Source organism: Hippocampus comes, unplaced genomic scaffold (genome assembly GCF_001891065.2).
Source record: "Hippocampus comes isolate QL1 unplaced genomic scaffold, H_comes_QL1_v1.1 scaffold21, whole genome shotgun sequence".
NCBI lineage: Eukaryota > Metazoa > Chordata > Actinopteri > Syngnathiformes > Syngnathidae > Hippocampus > Hippocampus comes.
In genome coordinates this window covers 556970-571384 of record NW_017805745.1, presented here as the reverse complement: position 1 = coordinate 571384, position 14415 = coordinate 556970, and the positions used below count along the sequence as shown (strand labels likewise).

The 14415-nt window shown below is 42.4% G+C and overlaps 1 protein-coding gene across 1 annotated transcript; it reads left to right on the top strand.

Annotated features, from left to right (window-relative positions):
- The first annotated feature begins 4799 nt into the window (after positions 1–4799).
- Positions 4800–8393, top strand: pcdh20 (protocadherin 20). The gene is made up of 2 exons (XM_019884435.1): positions 4800–5393; positions 5574–8393. Exons 1-2 carry the CDS (start codon positions 5346–5348, stop codon positions 8190–8192), a joined length of 2667 nt encoding a protein of 888 aa, XP_019739994.1. The 5' UTR covers positions 4800–5345; the 3' UTR covers positions 8193–8393.
- The last annotated feature ends 6022 nt before the right edge of the window (positions 8394–14415 follow it).

The window sequence follows — 14415 nt, the reverse complement described above, 5'->3', positions numbered from 1 at the left end:
TTTCTTTGGACTCGAGTGTCAAACCAAGTAATAAAGATGCCATCGCAAGGACGCCCAGAAATCCATATTCTTCCTTTTGTTCCACTCCGCTCACAAGTCTCCAAAGGGCATGAGGACATGCATCACCTCTTTGGGTGACATAGAATTATATTGGTTTTGTATAGTTTGTCCTCACGCACAACAACCTCATGCATACACAAAGAGTGAAGTAGCCTGTACCATACGAACGAGGCCGCACATTCCGTCTCTGGGGATCATGAAAGGATTTATCTCATCCTAATCAAAACGATACGGCAAATGTATGTTCGAGGTCCCCACTTAAGGGAAGGAGGGGGGAGATTCAGAAGAGGGCGTGCGGCATTTGTCCTTCCTTGGGCTCCCTCAGCCACAATCTGAGATGCTGTGCCATGTTGTCTTGTCAAATATGACCTTGAGCGAGTCCAATGTATGGCGACATCTACACCGTGCTGTCAAATTGGACCACTCCGGCAATGTGAGTAAAAACAACACGACAGCCGCATCCTAATGATGTTGCACTGAACAGCGGTTGCATTAGCAAACAGCGGAGGAAGGTTTGTCATATCCAATTAAAGTTGTGCACTGATGTCTTCCCTATTAAACGCTTGGCTCCGTTTAGTAGTTGCAGTTCATCATCACAGGATATTGAATGACAACAACTGTTGCCATTTTGAAATCCAAAGTATATACAGTATATTTATTTAATAACTGATATAATAAATGATTGACACCTCACCTTCAAGTTATGGTGGCTGTAGTAGGCAACGGTGTAGAACTGCATGCAGCATACCACTGAGATATGTTTGTATTCTCTTGCCCATCCGTGTGGCTCTAATGGTCATCGAAATGCAACCACTGCACTGTTTGGGATACATCATGCTCTATGAACCAGCACATTGCTTGCTAACTAGCGTGTGCCACTAACTGTGTGTTTGCAGAGTTCACTACTGTGATTCTTCTTTTTATCAAACTGACAAACTGATGGACAACAAACACGGGCAAGGCGGCGAAGGCGCATACACACACACACACATGCATACGCACACACACATACGCTCTTTTGTTCACAGTTCCACACTCAGCTAAGTGATAACGCAGTTTCGAGGAATCTTCGTGACTGATGGACCTTGGTTTGCCATGTACAGTATTTGTATCAATGCCTGTATAGGTTTTGTAATTCTAATTCACAAAATGATAACTAGCATGTAAGCCCAAGGTCAGACACAGGACATTTTGTCTTTCAAAAATTGCATTGACAACACGGTGCCATTTGTTTAAACAAGTTCATTCTCGGGCTACATTACATAGTTCTGCCTGACCTTTCACCTTTGCAACATGATGTCTTTTTAAATCCGGTAAGGCTCTGACAATTGCTGTATTGTACATGCAAGACCAACATTGAAACTCTCTTCAGTTTCAATCTGGCCAGAAGGGATTTAAGTAAAATGTTGGGTGTGTATAGAATATAATTAAAAAGTATAATATGACACCCTCTCAATTCTAAGCTACTTACTTTGGTATTCTTCTCCCCCCCATCTGCCACGTTTAATGAGCCAAACGAGCTTTGTACTCTCCTGCTGAGAGTTGCACAACAAAACGAGCAAATTGTGCTCACATTCGAACCTCCCCAATGACCATTAAAATTCGAAAAGCATCGAAAGCCTTTGTGAAAACAACAGAAACAGAAAACGCGATCTGATTTTCTATTGAGCCAGATGAAGCTAAATTGGACTTTCTTAAGTCGCTTACAATTGTTTTTCATCGGTAATTGACAACCTGCAGGAAACATTCTTTAAAAAAAAAAAAATGGAACTAATGCGCTCGAAAACTTTAAATGAAAACTTGGAAACAGTTAGCAGACAGAAACAAGTACCTATGGTGGGCCCAGTCAATAGAAACTTCATTACCGGTCCGCCTGGCAGGTAATCTTCTTGGCGACCGCTGTGTGAGAGATGTGTTGCACTGAAGCGACTTTGCCCAGGCAGGGACGTACCCAGCATGCGCCTTCAGTCACAGAGTCACGAGAAAAAGCAGACTCCAGTCTCAACCCGGCCCGCTCTTCCGTCTGTCAATCCAAAACAATACAACCAAATGGATTGACATCTCTCTTTCTGTTGTGTTCTTGTTCAGAACACGTTTGGCATTTGACAAGAACCGGAGATGAGGAAAAGCCCGCTCGCTCTTCGCTCGGAGATGTCAGAAGACAAGACATATCACCGGATGCATTTCGGAGTTGATGGATGAAAATAAGTACGTTTTTAGGAGTTCGTCTATTTAAAAATCCGTCAACACAAAGCTGTCAATGCACCAGAAAAGCAATCTTTTTTTTTTTTTTTTTTTAATCCTATGGTTGTCCTCCAACATTAGCGATGCGTGTAATTGCAACCAGCAGATGGCAGTAGAGGAGCAAATCAATTCAATCCATTTTCAATCGCACTGGTCCTCATTGTGGCTGCGTTCAACCGCCATGAACAGGTCGCCAGTGCAGTGAGTCCTTTTTCCACGAGGACAATTTTGAGGCTTCACCGATGTTTTTGCAACGTTAGCATGGGGAGAACATGGAAGCTGTTGTGAGCGGTTGAACTTGTGACTCTGTTTAGGGTTGGATCTTTGATGTTGCGGCCCTTTATTTTGTCACCTTTCCTTTGTTATCTTTGGTCTTGGCGCACTGTCTGTCAGGAGTTAAAAGCGCCATTTGCTCTGTGACGCATCTCCGTGGTTGCTTTGGATTCTTGTTAAAGATCTCTCTGATTTCCCGCTTCTGGGTCCAAAAACTCCACATAGGAAGTGTTTTGAATCCAAAACATTTCGAGGCAGAACCCACAAGTGACTAGACACTGCGTGTTCAAGCTATGGTCCCGGGGCCCATTTGTGGCCCACCATCCGTCTTTCAGCAGCCCGCGGCGTATTCTAAAAATGACATTTGACAAGGCCCGCCTGCTAAGCCAGTTTAAAAAAGTTTAAAATAATAATAATAATAAAAGGGTGACATTGGACAAAGTGAGAAGGCAGTTGAAAAAATAGGTGCCACTAATAATAATAAATTGTTTTTTTTATACAAGCTGCAGCTTTTCTGGATACACAGAGAAACCAATAAAACATTAACAACGAACATGACACAATTTATCTTCAAAACACTGCGGTGAATAAAGATAATTCAATTTTAGAAGCAAAAATTGTTTGTTTTACTTTGTGCTCTGACACCAAAGTCCAGTGTATGAACATGAATCATCCTCAAGCAACTGATTTAAAAATGGTCAGCCTCCCGCAGTTGGCTCTCGTTTTGCTTATGAATGTGGAGATCGGATTTGGTCGTTGTTCACCGTCTAGTAGTGGAACATTCTTGCGTTGCACTGAAAATGCTTCATTTTTAAATATCTTTGTTCATCAATCAGTGCCAGCGACTTGTCGTGACAGAGATGGCAGAAGGTACAATCAACTTGTGCATTTGCCTGTTGCCGATCATTCAACAAAATAATTCTAGCCTTCCTGTGGGTATATCAGGCCTGTATTTGATGAAACAAGCTTCGATGTGACATTAAACAAGCCTATTTTCACCCATTTTTACCTACTTTGCACCTTGGAGAACTCCTTCACAACCCGTGAGTCTTTACTTTCTTGATTTTAAAAAAACATCTCAAATATTTTGCAGGCTTTCATATTCATTTGCAGAGTTAGGAAGACGTGTGTGTGTGTGTGTGTGTGTGTGTGTGTGTGTGTGTGTGTGTGTGTGTGTGTGTGTGTGTGTGTGTGTGTGCGCAGCTATCAGGCTAGCTTAGCAGCACTTTGATTAAAAGAGGAGACCATCGTTGATAAGACATCTGTTTGGAAATCTGGGAAGAGATTACCCAGCCTCATCTCACACAGGATCAAATGACGTAAAGAAGTAATAAAGCCCTCGGCAGGATTGAAACTTCCTTATTCAACAAGTCAGGAGTTGCCAAATTTTTCACATTGTATTGTACCGTATCACTTCCTCCAAGTGTAATACATGTATTTGTACGTAAACAGTTGGATCCCAAGGAGTAAATGTGAAGCTTGCGTTTCCAAGAAATGCAAATTTTCCTCATGCCGCTTTCAAGCAGTTTGGAGAGTAACTGAACCGGAACAATTTTGCATCTGCTGTATTTGGATCGCCAAGTATTTGAATCCTTTGCTTTCACTCGCTGGATGTACTTACATGTCAACTTTCAGAACAGACCGTGTTTTAATTCGCACGTTACAGCGATTGAGCATTGGCATTTTATCGTTCTGTAATTGCCCTTCAATGCTGTTGACACTTTGATCACAATTAGGCCCAGGCTGGACGGCCAGCCACAGGTGGGAATACTAAAATTCTGTCACACAATATTGAGAACACATTCTTGGAGCTTCATAAAAAAATTAACGTTGCTTTATGTAAAAAAAAAAAAAAAAAAAAACATGGTCGAACATGTAGAAAAACAAACATTGGATTTCTGGGTGGACCCTCGGTGCGTTGCAAGTCTTTTGCATCTCGGAGCAACTCTGCAGTCACATTCCCACACGTTGACAATCGTGTTTTGGGGTTTCGTGCTTTGCTAAAAACAATGTTGGGAGGAAAAGGGATTTATCGATTTTCAACATTACGGTAGTGCGGCGCGCGCATGTGTGTTTTTCTGATGGACTTCAATCATCATTTTCTCTCAGCAGTATGTTTCCAATCCCAGCAAACAGCTGGCCGGGCATTTAGAACACATGGGGATTAAGGGGCTGAATTATTTAAAGGCTCAATCCAGAATCAGACCATATCACTACTTATGATGCCAAGATCTGCCTTCTGATCATTTTTATATATTTTTTTTTGCCATTAATTTCACGAACAAAATGACTGTTCTAATGCCCAAATCATATGAGCATACATGTGCCCCACCTATGCTTGTGGTTTTGTTTTCAGATAATTCTAACTCACATCAATCTCCCATGTAAGGACATTTTATATTTTGGCAATTCAGGCCATTTCAGACTAACCTGTTATAATTCATATGGGCCGTGCTGCACATTGCATTGAGGAGTGCGTCGCGAAAGGCCAAGCGTGCGATGATGCGTGTGAATAGCACGTGAAACCCGGAGTGTGTGAACTGCAGACGCCTCAACGGACGTTTGGGCTCATTGGTTGGCATATGGGACTGATTTGCATGTGGTGGGAGTGTCCTGAGACAGCCCTCGGATGAATGAGTGGTTCAAGTCAGACAGCAAGTCGGCTTTGGACTAAGCAGACATCTGCATGGCTCAAAATGCTTCGCCTCTGTCAAATGCTTCTCCTCCTGCTATAAGTGGAAACGGCTGGAATAGGATATACCATAAATATGGTCGAAAGAAAACTCCCTGGACTTGGCCCGAGAGGGGAAATATGGGTGAGTGGGGTTTTTTTTCCCTCAACTTTAGAGTAGAAATTGATAAGCATGACAAGAAACTACATATGCAATTTTGTTTAGCTGTAGAGCATGATTGACAACATGAATTGGTGTTTTTTTTAATATAAATACTGTAATCATATATACTGTATACATTCACGTCTCATGGTTATGTTGCAGGGATTTTTCATCCTTTTGCTTTACGCCGGCTCTCCGTCCTGTTTTGCAAGCTTCAGTCAAGCAAAAGAACTCCTCTATAGAATAAAGGAGGGGTTACCAAAGGGGACCTTCATAGGAGCCATTGGAGTGGACTTGAATTTGGATTTGACAGCTGACCCCCCCTATTTTTTCAGCGTGGCTCAAAGGAGTTTCAGCGAACAGTACGTGACACTCAATAATCTCACCGGAGACTTTTTTACATCCGCCACGGAGATTGACAGGGAGACACTTTGCCCTTCTAACCCACACGGACACGGATGTTTCCTCTCAGTGGATGTGTTTGTGCTTCCGCAGCAATATTTTCAACTCATCAAAGTGAAGATGATCATCGAGGATATCAACGATAACAGACCAAAGTTCCCCGTGGACGAGATCGTGATATCCGTCCCGGAAAACACAGCCATCAACGCTCGCTACGCGGTGGAGCAGTCCGCAGTTGACCCGGACCTGGGTCTTCATGGAGTGCAGACCTACTGGCTCGTGAACGACTTTGGCGTATTCACGCTGGACGTGGAGGAGAACGAAGGAGGGGAGCTGACGCCCTTCGTCATCGTGACCGATTTTTTGGACCGAGAGACGCAAGCCGAATACATCACAGACATCATCGCAGAGGATGGGGGGACCCCTCCTCTACTTGGTGCGGCCACTCTCAAGATTGTCATCTTGGACGTGAACGATAACTGTCCCCAGTTTACGGAGTCACACCTCAATCTCACTCTGCGCGGCAACTCCACCAAAGGGACACATTTGGCACGCCTGCGTGCTTTTGACCCCGACATCGGGGCAAACGCTCAGATCAGCTACGCTTACAGTGAGCGTGTGCCAAGGGGGACCAGAAGCTTGTTCCATTTGAACCGAACTACAGGCGTGATCAAATTAGCGGGGAAAATAGACACCGCTACAGCCACGTCTTACAAACTCACCGTTCTGGCCAACGGACCCGGTTGTATTCCCGCTGTCGCCACCGTTGCTATTCGTTTGATCAAAGTTCGAATGGGTCCCCCTGTGGTCATAGCCAGATACATCGCCCAGGAAAAAAACGGGGTGGTGACCATCAAAGAATCTGAGCCAGCGTACTCCCCTATTGCTTTTTTTACGGTCAAAAATATCGATGCCAGTCACAAGGTGGACTGCCGTTTGGAGGGGACCGGTCCTTTCAGGATTGGACCGTACCAGCTCATCAAAAACGAATTCCTACTTGAAACCACAGAGCCGCTGGACTACGAAACGGTTCAGGGGTATGAGCTCGTTGTGGTTGCGGAAGATAGCCAAGGGCTCATCATCGAGACCTTCCTCAAGGTGCAGATTTTGGATGAAAATGACAACGCCCCGGTCTTTCAGCAGTCTTTGGTGGAGATATCTCTCGACGAGAACAATCCACCCAACACCTATCTCACGCAGCTCCAGGCCACAGACCAGGACAGCGAAGCCCGAGGGGAGGTCATCTTTCTCCTCGGAGGCGACGCTCCCGCCATCTTTGTTTTGGATCGGCTGACGGGTATCCTGAGCGTGACCACGTCACTGGACCGGGAGGAGAAGGATACGTACCGCTTCATGGCGAGAGCGGTGGACCAGGGAACCCCACGGAGGGAGTCCATTGCCACCGTGGTGGTGACCGTGCGAGACCGCAATGACAACAGCCCACGGTTCATCAATAAGGATTTCACCTTTTTTGTGCCTGAGAACTTCCCGGGTTACGGCGAAATCGGGGTGCTCTCAGTGACCGATGCCGACGTGGGGGAAAACAGCTGGGTGGCCCTTTCCATCCTCAACGGCAGCGACATCTTTCTGATCGACGCGGGCCGAGGCACGTTAAGGGCCAAGATCTCGCTCGATCGCGAGCAACAGGGTACGTACCAGCTGTGGATTGAGGCCGTCGACGGCGGGGAACCTGCGCTCTCCTCGGTCACCATGGTGACCGTTCTGCTGTTGGATGTCAACGATAATCCACCCGTTGTCCTCTTCCCTCAGTCGAATCAGTCCTACATGTTGGTTCTGCCCAACACTCTGCCAGGAACATCCATCACAGAGGTGTACGCTGTGGATAACGATACAGGAATGAATGCTGTGATTGCATATAGCATCATTAAAAGAAAGGGAGGGGAGCCCGGGTCCTTTTCCATCGACCCAGAAACGGGCAATATCACTTTAGAGCGGGAACTCAGCAACCGCGGACTCCATAGCCTTCTGGTAAAGGTCAGTGATCATGGTCAGCCAGAGCCACTCTACTCCACAGTCAGGGTGAACTTATTTGTGAATGAAACGGTGAGCAATGAAAGCTACATCCAGAGCTTGCTGACAAGAGAGGCTGATATTGAAATAGAGGACAGACCCTGGCAGATTGGCCAATTGCAGGAGGGACCCGAGAGGTATGACATGTTTCCGTGTAAACCTGCCCTCATTGCCCTTTCGGTGACATGCGTCGGGCTCTTCTTCTCCCTTGTTACACTGACAGCTTGCATATGCTTAAATAGGTTTCAGAAGCAAAAGGCAAAATCCGAGGTTGAGTTACCTCTGAAAATGAAGACGGACTCTATGCAGGCCAATAATCGGAAGTTAGGGCACGTCTCAAACATCTGACGTCACATCCACACATCTGTTGACACCACGGTTTACAACATACACTGTGAGAAGGCGACATATGGTCCTTGTTCAACGTTTGTCATGACAGGCGAAACATTCACTGCATTGAAAAAAAGTTTTGGGTGAACTGACTTCATTTTTGTTGTCAAGTGGTTGCAGGAAATAAAATCATCTCGATTCAGATTTTCATGTAGACTGTACATCTACTAAAAAAAAATAAAGTCAGAGTGCCATCTGGAGGAGTAAAAAAATACACCAAAAAAAAGGTTCATGAAGCAAAGTTGAAGCTTCGTTTTCCCATCACTTGTATATGTCTACTTAATAATGTATCTGGAGCCAGATGATGTTATCTTGTTCAACCTCTTGACAAAATAAAATTGAGTAAATTCAAAATTATTTAAATAGTCTATATATCTACTCAAAAAAATTATCTCGATCCAGACGATTTCATCTTGTGCAACCACTTGACCAAATACCAAATGGAGTAAATTCAACATTTTTTTTCAGTGTACAAACCCTCTTAGCCACTTCATTAGGAACACAATGAAATCCAATATCTCACCACAAATAGGCCGATCCAAAGACGTTCTCTTTCTGAGGTTAAAACTTAATATATTACATATTTATTTACTGTACTTACCGTAATTGCACTGCATCATACTGAGAAGTATTTTTAACATTTTGTCCATCTGATGCAGCGGCGCATGAGGACAACATCCAATTTTGACGGAGCCTTTTCGGTGAATCTCAATCTGTTAGATTGTGCAAGTAAACAAAATGTTCTGCTCAGTGAGTGTAGACGACCGCTTGCAGTCCGATTTTCTGAAATTCCCACATTTCTGTCAGTGAAGGAACAGAAAACGAAAATAAGAAACACTTTGAAAATGATGTCATCATGTATATTTTGCACTTCTTTTTCAACTTTGAATGCACAGCTGATAATTGTCTTATCACTGTTGTAGACCATCCGCATTATTGTCAGAGCTGTCACGCTAATATACAAAAACAATCTTTTTTGTTTCAATGTGAAAATGTTTTTCAAATGTCTTTTTTTTTTTCTTGTAATATTTATGATGTGACCATGTATTTTGGACGTAACAAACCGCAAGGAGTGGTTACCTTCTGTATTTTTGCAGTCAAATGTGTTTGTGTGAGAGTTTCCCAATCTCAAAATGTATGTAATGGCACCCTGTTCACAAATGCCATTTAAAAGCTCTCTATGTCATACATTTGTTGACCATGCAAGAGTTTGAGAACCTTTCGAAAATTGAAGTGATTTTTTTTTTTTTTTAAATGTCCACAAGGAATTTGATCCATCCATTTCATCGTGAAACCTGACCGAAAGGTCCCTTTGGACTTGGACGTGTTTGCAGACATTTCAGGCCTCAACCACGAGGTCTGTCTCTTAAGGTTTTGTTGAACTTCAAACTGAAACCTGTTATAGCGGATCATTTCAGGTGCCATAGTTGGCAAGATACTTTTTATATTGACACAGAAGTCTTGATAGGACGCCATACGTGACACCGAGGCATTCAGTTGGCCTGTGTTCTCATATGAGAAAAATCACCCTCTGCAAGCGTGCAATTCTCAATGTGTCTGCGAAATTTGACAATGTGTGAGCGGCAAACATTAAAAGTGCTTTTTATTTTATTAGACATGACCGTTTGGATTCGTATTTGCAAGTCTGACATTTTTTTTTCTTTTTTCCGTAAACGGATAATGTAAGCATGCGACAAAAACAATACCACAAACATTCTCTTCGGAAACCCTCAACAAAAAGCCAAAGACGAAAATCCGGTTTGGCTGTCATTACCGGCTAAGGTTAGGGCTGGGCTGTTCACTTCCAGTCATGCATAGAAAGAAAACAAAAACGCATGCATTCTTGCCTTGATTATTTAACTCTGTGGTTTTTACAACATATGAAAGGGAAGGTTAGTAAAAAAAAAAAGAAAACTAGTTGGAGACTCATGTCAAATGTGCACCTAAAAAAAAAAAAAGAAAACTAATTGGAGACTCATGTCAAATGTGCACCCTCCCAAGTGAGGAACTCAATGGTACCACATGACTTTTTAAAAAAAAATCTTGCTTGGGTTTGGCTGGAACAACAACAACAGAAAAATGCAAACAAACCAGTGCTGGGCATGCACTCACACACGTGCAATGTCACAAATTCCAAACGGCATCGCAACAGCGGCATCAGCGCATGTCATGTTAGCACGGAGCACATCAGGAGCAGCTCAGGGTAATCCGTCCTAATCACCTCTGGCCACCCACCACCCGTCACACATAGACTGGGCTATGATATTCATTTGACACACAAAATTAAAAAGTCAAATGAAAAAAAAAAAAGAAGACAACAACAAAAGTACAATAACATTGACAACAACTCTTGGCAATCTTGACGGAAGAAGGAAATGATTTGTCAGACCAAATGTCCGGACATGCCTGCCAAGTCGAGTCAATTGACATTGGGAAATGCATTCGATTTCAAAGCAAGTTTGGTTTTCCCACAAATTATTTCTTTTTGTTTATTTAGTCCTGTAATTGACTGGCAACCAGTTCAGAATTCAGCACACCTTTTACAGCAGATTTCCCATTTTAGTTTCTTTACACTTCAACCAAATCATTTTGCCGTTGGTTCGAAGGAGGAGAAGAAAAATAAAAACCTATAGATATCTCTTGCAGCAAATTATGTCAATAAAACAAACTTTTAGCCCTCAGAGATCCAGCCTGCGCCTAAATTGTGACATTTTGAGCATATTTGAGACAGTGTTATTTTGTGATTTTTTTGAAAAAATTTTCAATTTTTTCTCTGACACACACTATATATATATATATATTGTTCGCTTCCAAATTGGTGGGAGGCCCCTATTGTTTTTGCAACACTTTAAAATTATATATATATATATATATATATATATTAGCGAAAGACTCCAACAGGCATGAAATGGGATTAGCCGCACGTCGCTAGCTTTGGCTAGCCGGGTCGCCGCTAGCCTGAGATTCCTACCTGCGTCACCGCAGAATGTAACAAAAGCGAGCGATGCAAAGTGACGCTTCAGTGCTAGATTGTTTCAGTGTGTCTCAAAATACAAGGGCAACAACTGCGTGTCCCTCGTCGGTGTTTTGGGACAACGCACAGCCAAGCACTTGGCTGCGCTGCGCCGTTACTTTCGTAAACGCTTCATTCGTCATATGGCACCTGAGCGCCATTCAATCCGTCTAAAATCCCGCGCAGCTAAATGTGACCTCATCATGCCGTCACGCTTCCGACAAGCATCTTCAAACCGTGCAGAATATACTGGACAGTGGAGGTGCGACTTTCCTCTCTGTGAACTTTAGGACAAGACATTTCTCCTTTTCACATAACACAGAACATATTTATGTCCCGAAGCAACACAACCAAACACTCTTTGCAAGCACAAGAACTTGTACAGCTGGTTCCTGTATAAAGGTTTCCGGTTCATCCATTATACAAACAGCTGGATAAATAGCCCAATGCCCCCCCTGCCCCCTTCTCCCGCACCATCTATCTGTCCCATCTGTCTCTCCAGCAATGCCCATCTGAAATTACATTAAATTGTTAATGGTGTTGACAGACAGTAATTACTGCACTGTATTATCTCTCCGATCCCATTTTGAGATTGGCTTGACTGTAAATTTGGCTGCCATGAAACTCACCAAATAAACGCGCAATGAAAAGAGCCAGGTCGCGTTACACCTGTTCCGATGAATAGGAAAGGCCACGTTTCAGAAGTTCTCATATCAAATATGGTCCCCACTTCTTGGCATGCAATACACACACACACACACACACACACACACACACACACACACACGCGCACACACACACACTTACACACGCTTGCAAAGGCTGATAAGATCAAATGGTAAACATTGCTGTGGTGGCACACAATATACAAGACGTTCTTGCCCTTGCATGATCCCGCAATGCATAATTACTTCCTTAACTTTGCATTGTTGTTTTGGAAGTTTAATGCATTCCACCCCAGCAACGCACACAGATGCTAAACAGATTTATTTTGGCTTTGACTTGTGATTTTGTGTCTGATTCATTCTCTCATTGTCCCCAGTACCAATTAGTCACGAGAGTCCTCCATGTACAGTGATGTGGTTCATTGTAACAGGTTTTTTTTTTCCCTTTTTGTCCTTCCCTCACCAATAATAATGACGTGAATACTAAAATAACGGACAGGATGTTTTCAAACAGTTAAAACTGCAAAAGAACAATGCAAACTCGTTTTAAATGGTGTGTTCTGGGTAATACAGGTTAAGCTAATGATTTTCAAACAAGTTACAGTAAGTAGCCAGCTACAGACAAAGCGGCATTTGTGGAGAATTGTATTTGAAAAAAAATCATAATCTGTCCGTATCACTGAGTCAAAAACATCATAAAAATGCTCACACGAAAGCAGCACTTTTTTTTTTTTAATTAAGTCATCACAAAGCCGTTTTAAAGTTAATGATGTAAAATTACAAACTCGTTTTAAATGGTGTGTTCTGGGTAATACAAGTCAAGCTAATGATTTTCAAACAAGTTACAGTCAGTAGCCAGCTACAGACAAAGCGACATTTGTGGAGAATTGTATTTGAAAAATCATAATCTGTCCGTGTCACTGAGTCAAAAACATCATAAAAATGCTCACACGAAAGCAGCACTTTTATTTTTTTTTAAATTAAGTCATCACAAAGCCGTTTTAAAGTTAAGGATGTAAAATTTGTTTTAAATAAATATAAAAGTGTTTTGGAATCATAGTTTGGGGTATATATACATGTTAAACTCTTTGTATTGACAATTGAGAAAGAAGTTTTACATCATAAAAATGCTCACACGAAAGCAGCACTTTTATTTTTTTTTAAATTAAGTCATCACAAAGCCGTTTTAAAGTTAAGGATGTAAAATTTGTTTTAAATAAATATAAAAGTGTTTTGGAATCATAGTTTGTGGTATACATGCATAAACTATTTGTATTGACAATTGAAAAAAAAGTTTGGGAGCAACCATTACCTGTAAATGTTCTCGATTCACAGGGGGTAGGAGCAAATGTCAACATTAAACAGGCATCACTTGTACAGGCTCATTTCTACACTTAAAGAAAAGGTTGTTTTTTTTACAAATCAGTCACATTTACTTTAAAAAATGCAGCTATAAGTAGAGTACGCATCCACTTTAAAAAAAAAAAAAATCTGGGTCAAGATGATTTTATTTTGCGCAACCACTTGACAAAAACAAAATGCAGTAATTTGAACCAAAACAAAAAAAAATGTCATACCTCACCACGCCATTTAGAAAGTTGCCCCTTTATACTCTTTTTTTTTTTCGCTTTGGTTTCGTATAAGTTTTTGAAGGAGGAAATGTATGCACGACAATGAAAGAAGACTTTTTTTTTTTTTCGAACATCACACCTAGCTCTTTGACATGCGTTGTCTTCTGTCATGCCGTCAATGTTTGCTATGTGGAAATGTCAGCAGGAGCCAAACCCACAAGGAAGTCAAGCAAAGAGCTACTGAGGCACATAAGCCATCGATGCCCTTTTCCATCTGACCCTTCTGGGGAGGAATAATAAGAAAGGTGCCGTTTATGGTCCGGCTGTGGAGCTGAATTCTTGAATCGCGCCAAGTGTCAGATAAGCGCTCCTTGTTAATATTAGCCATTCATGCATTTCAGGAATCTTTTCTCTCCGCCAAGAGGAACTGAGTGCTTACACCACATTTGGCAAAGAAAAGCGCTGCACATTTTCAGGAATAATTTGGAAACATTGGTGTATAATAATTTGTCTCAACACCCCCCCCCCCCCTTCCCTCCCCCCCCCCCCCCCCCCCACCAGACACACACACACACACACACACACACACACACACACTTTGGTTATTCCTAAAAAAAAAAAAAAAAAAAAATTTTCGTACACACTCCGAATTTACTTTGGCTTTTGTCTGTATTTATATGCAGATGTACAATGAGGTCTTGTAACCCGATCTGGGTTTTCTGATCTCGTCGGCACAATCTCTTCCTCTGTTATGGGTCATGTCATGAAATTATTTTGTTGCCCGTGTGCAAAATAAATAAATGAATAAATAGCGTACAAATGCTTACACCACATTTGGCAAAGAAAAGCGCTGCACATTTTCAGGAATAATTTGGAAACATTGGTGTATAATAATTTGTCTCAACACCCCCCCCCCCCTCCGCCCTCACCCT

Excerpts from the sequence above, each read along its gene's own strand:
- pcdh20 (XM_019884435.1), top strand. The coding sequence starts at position 5,346 with ATGGTCGAAAGAAAACTCCCTGGACTTGGCCCGAGAGGGGAAATATGG. Across the intron at positions 5,394-5,573 it reads GCCCGAGAGGGGAAATATGG|GGATTTTTCATCCTTTTGCT; the intron begins GTGAGTGGGGTT and ends GTTATGTTGCAG.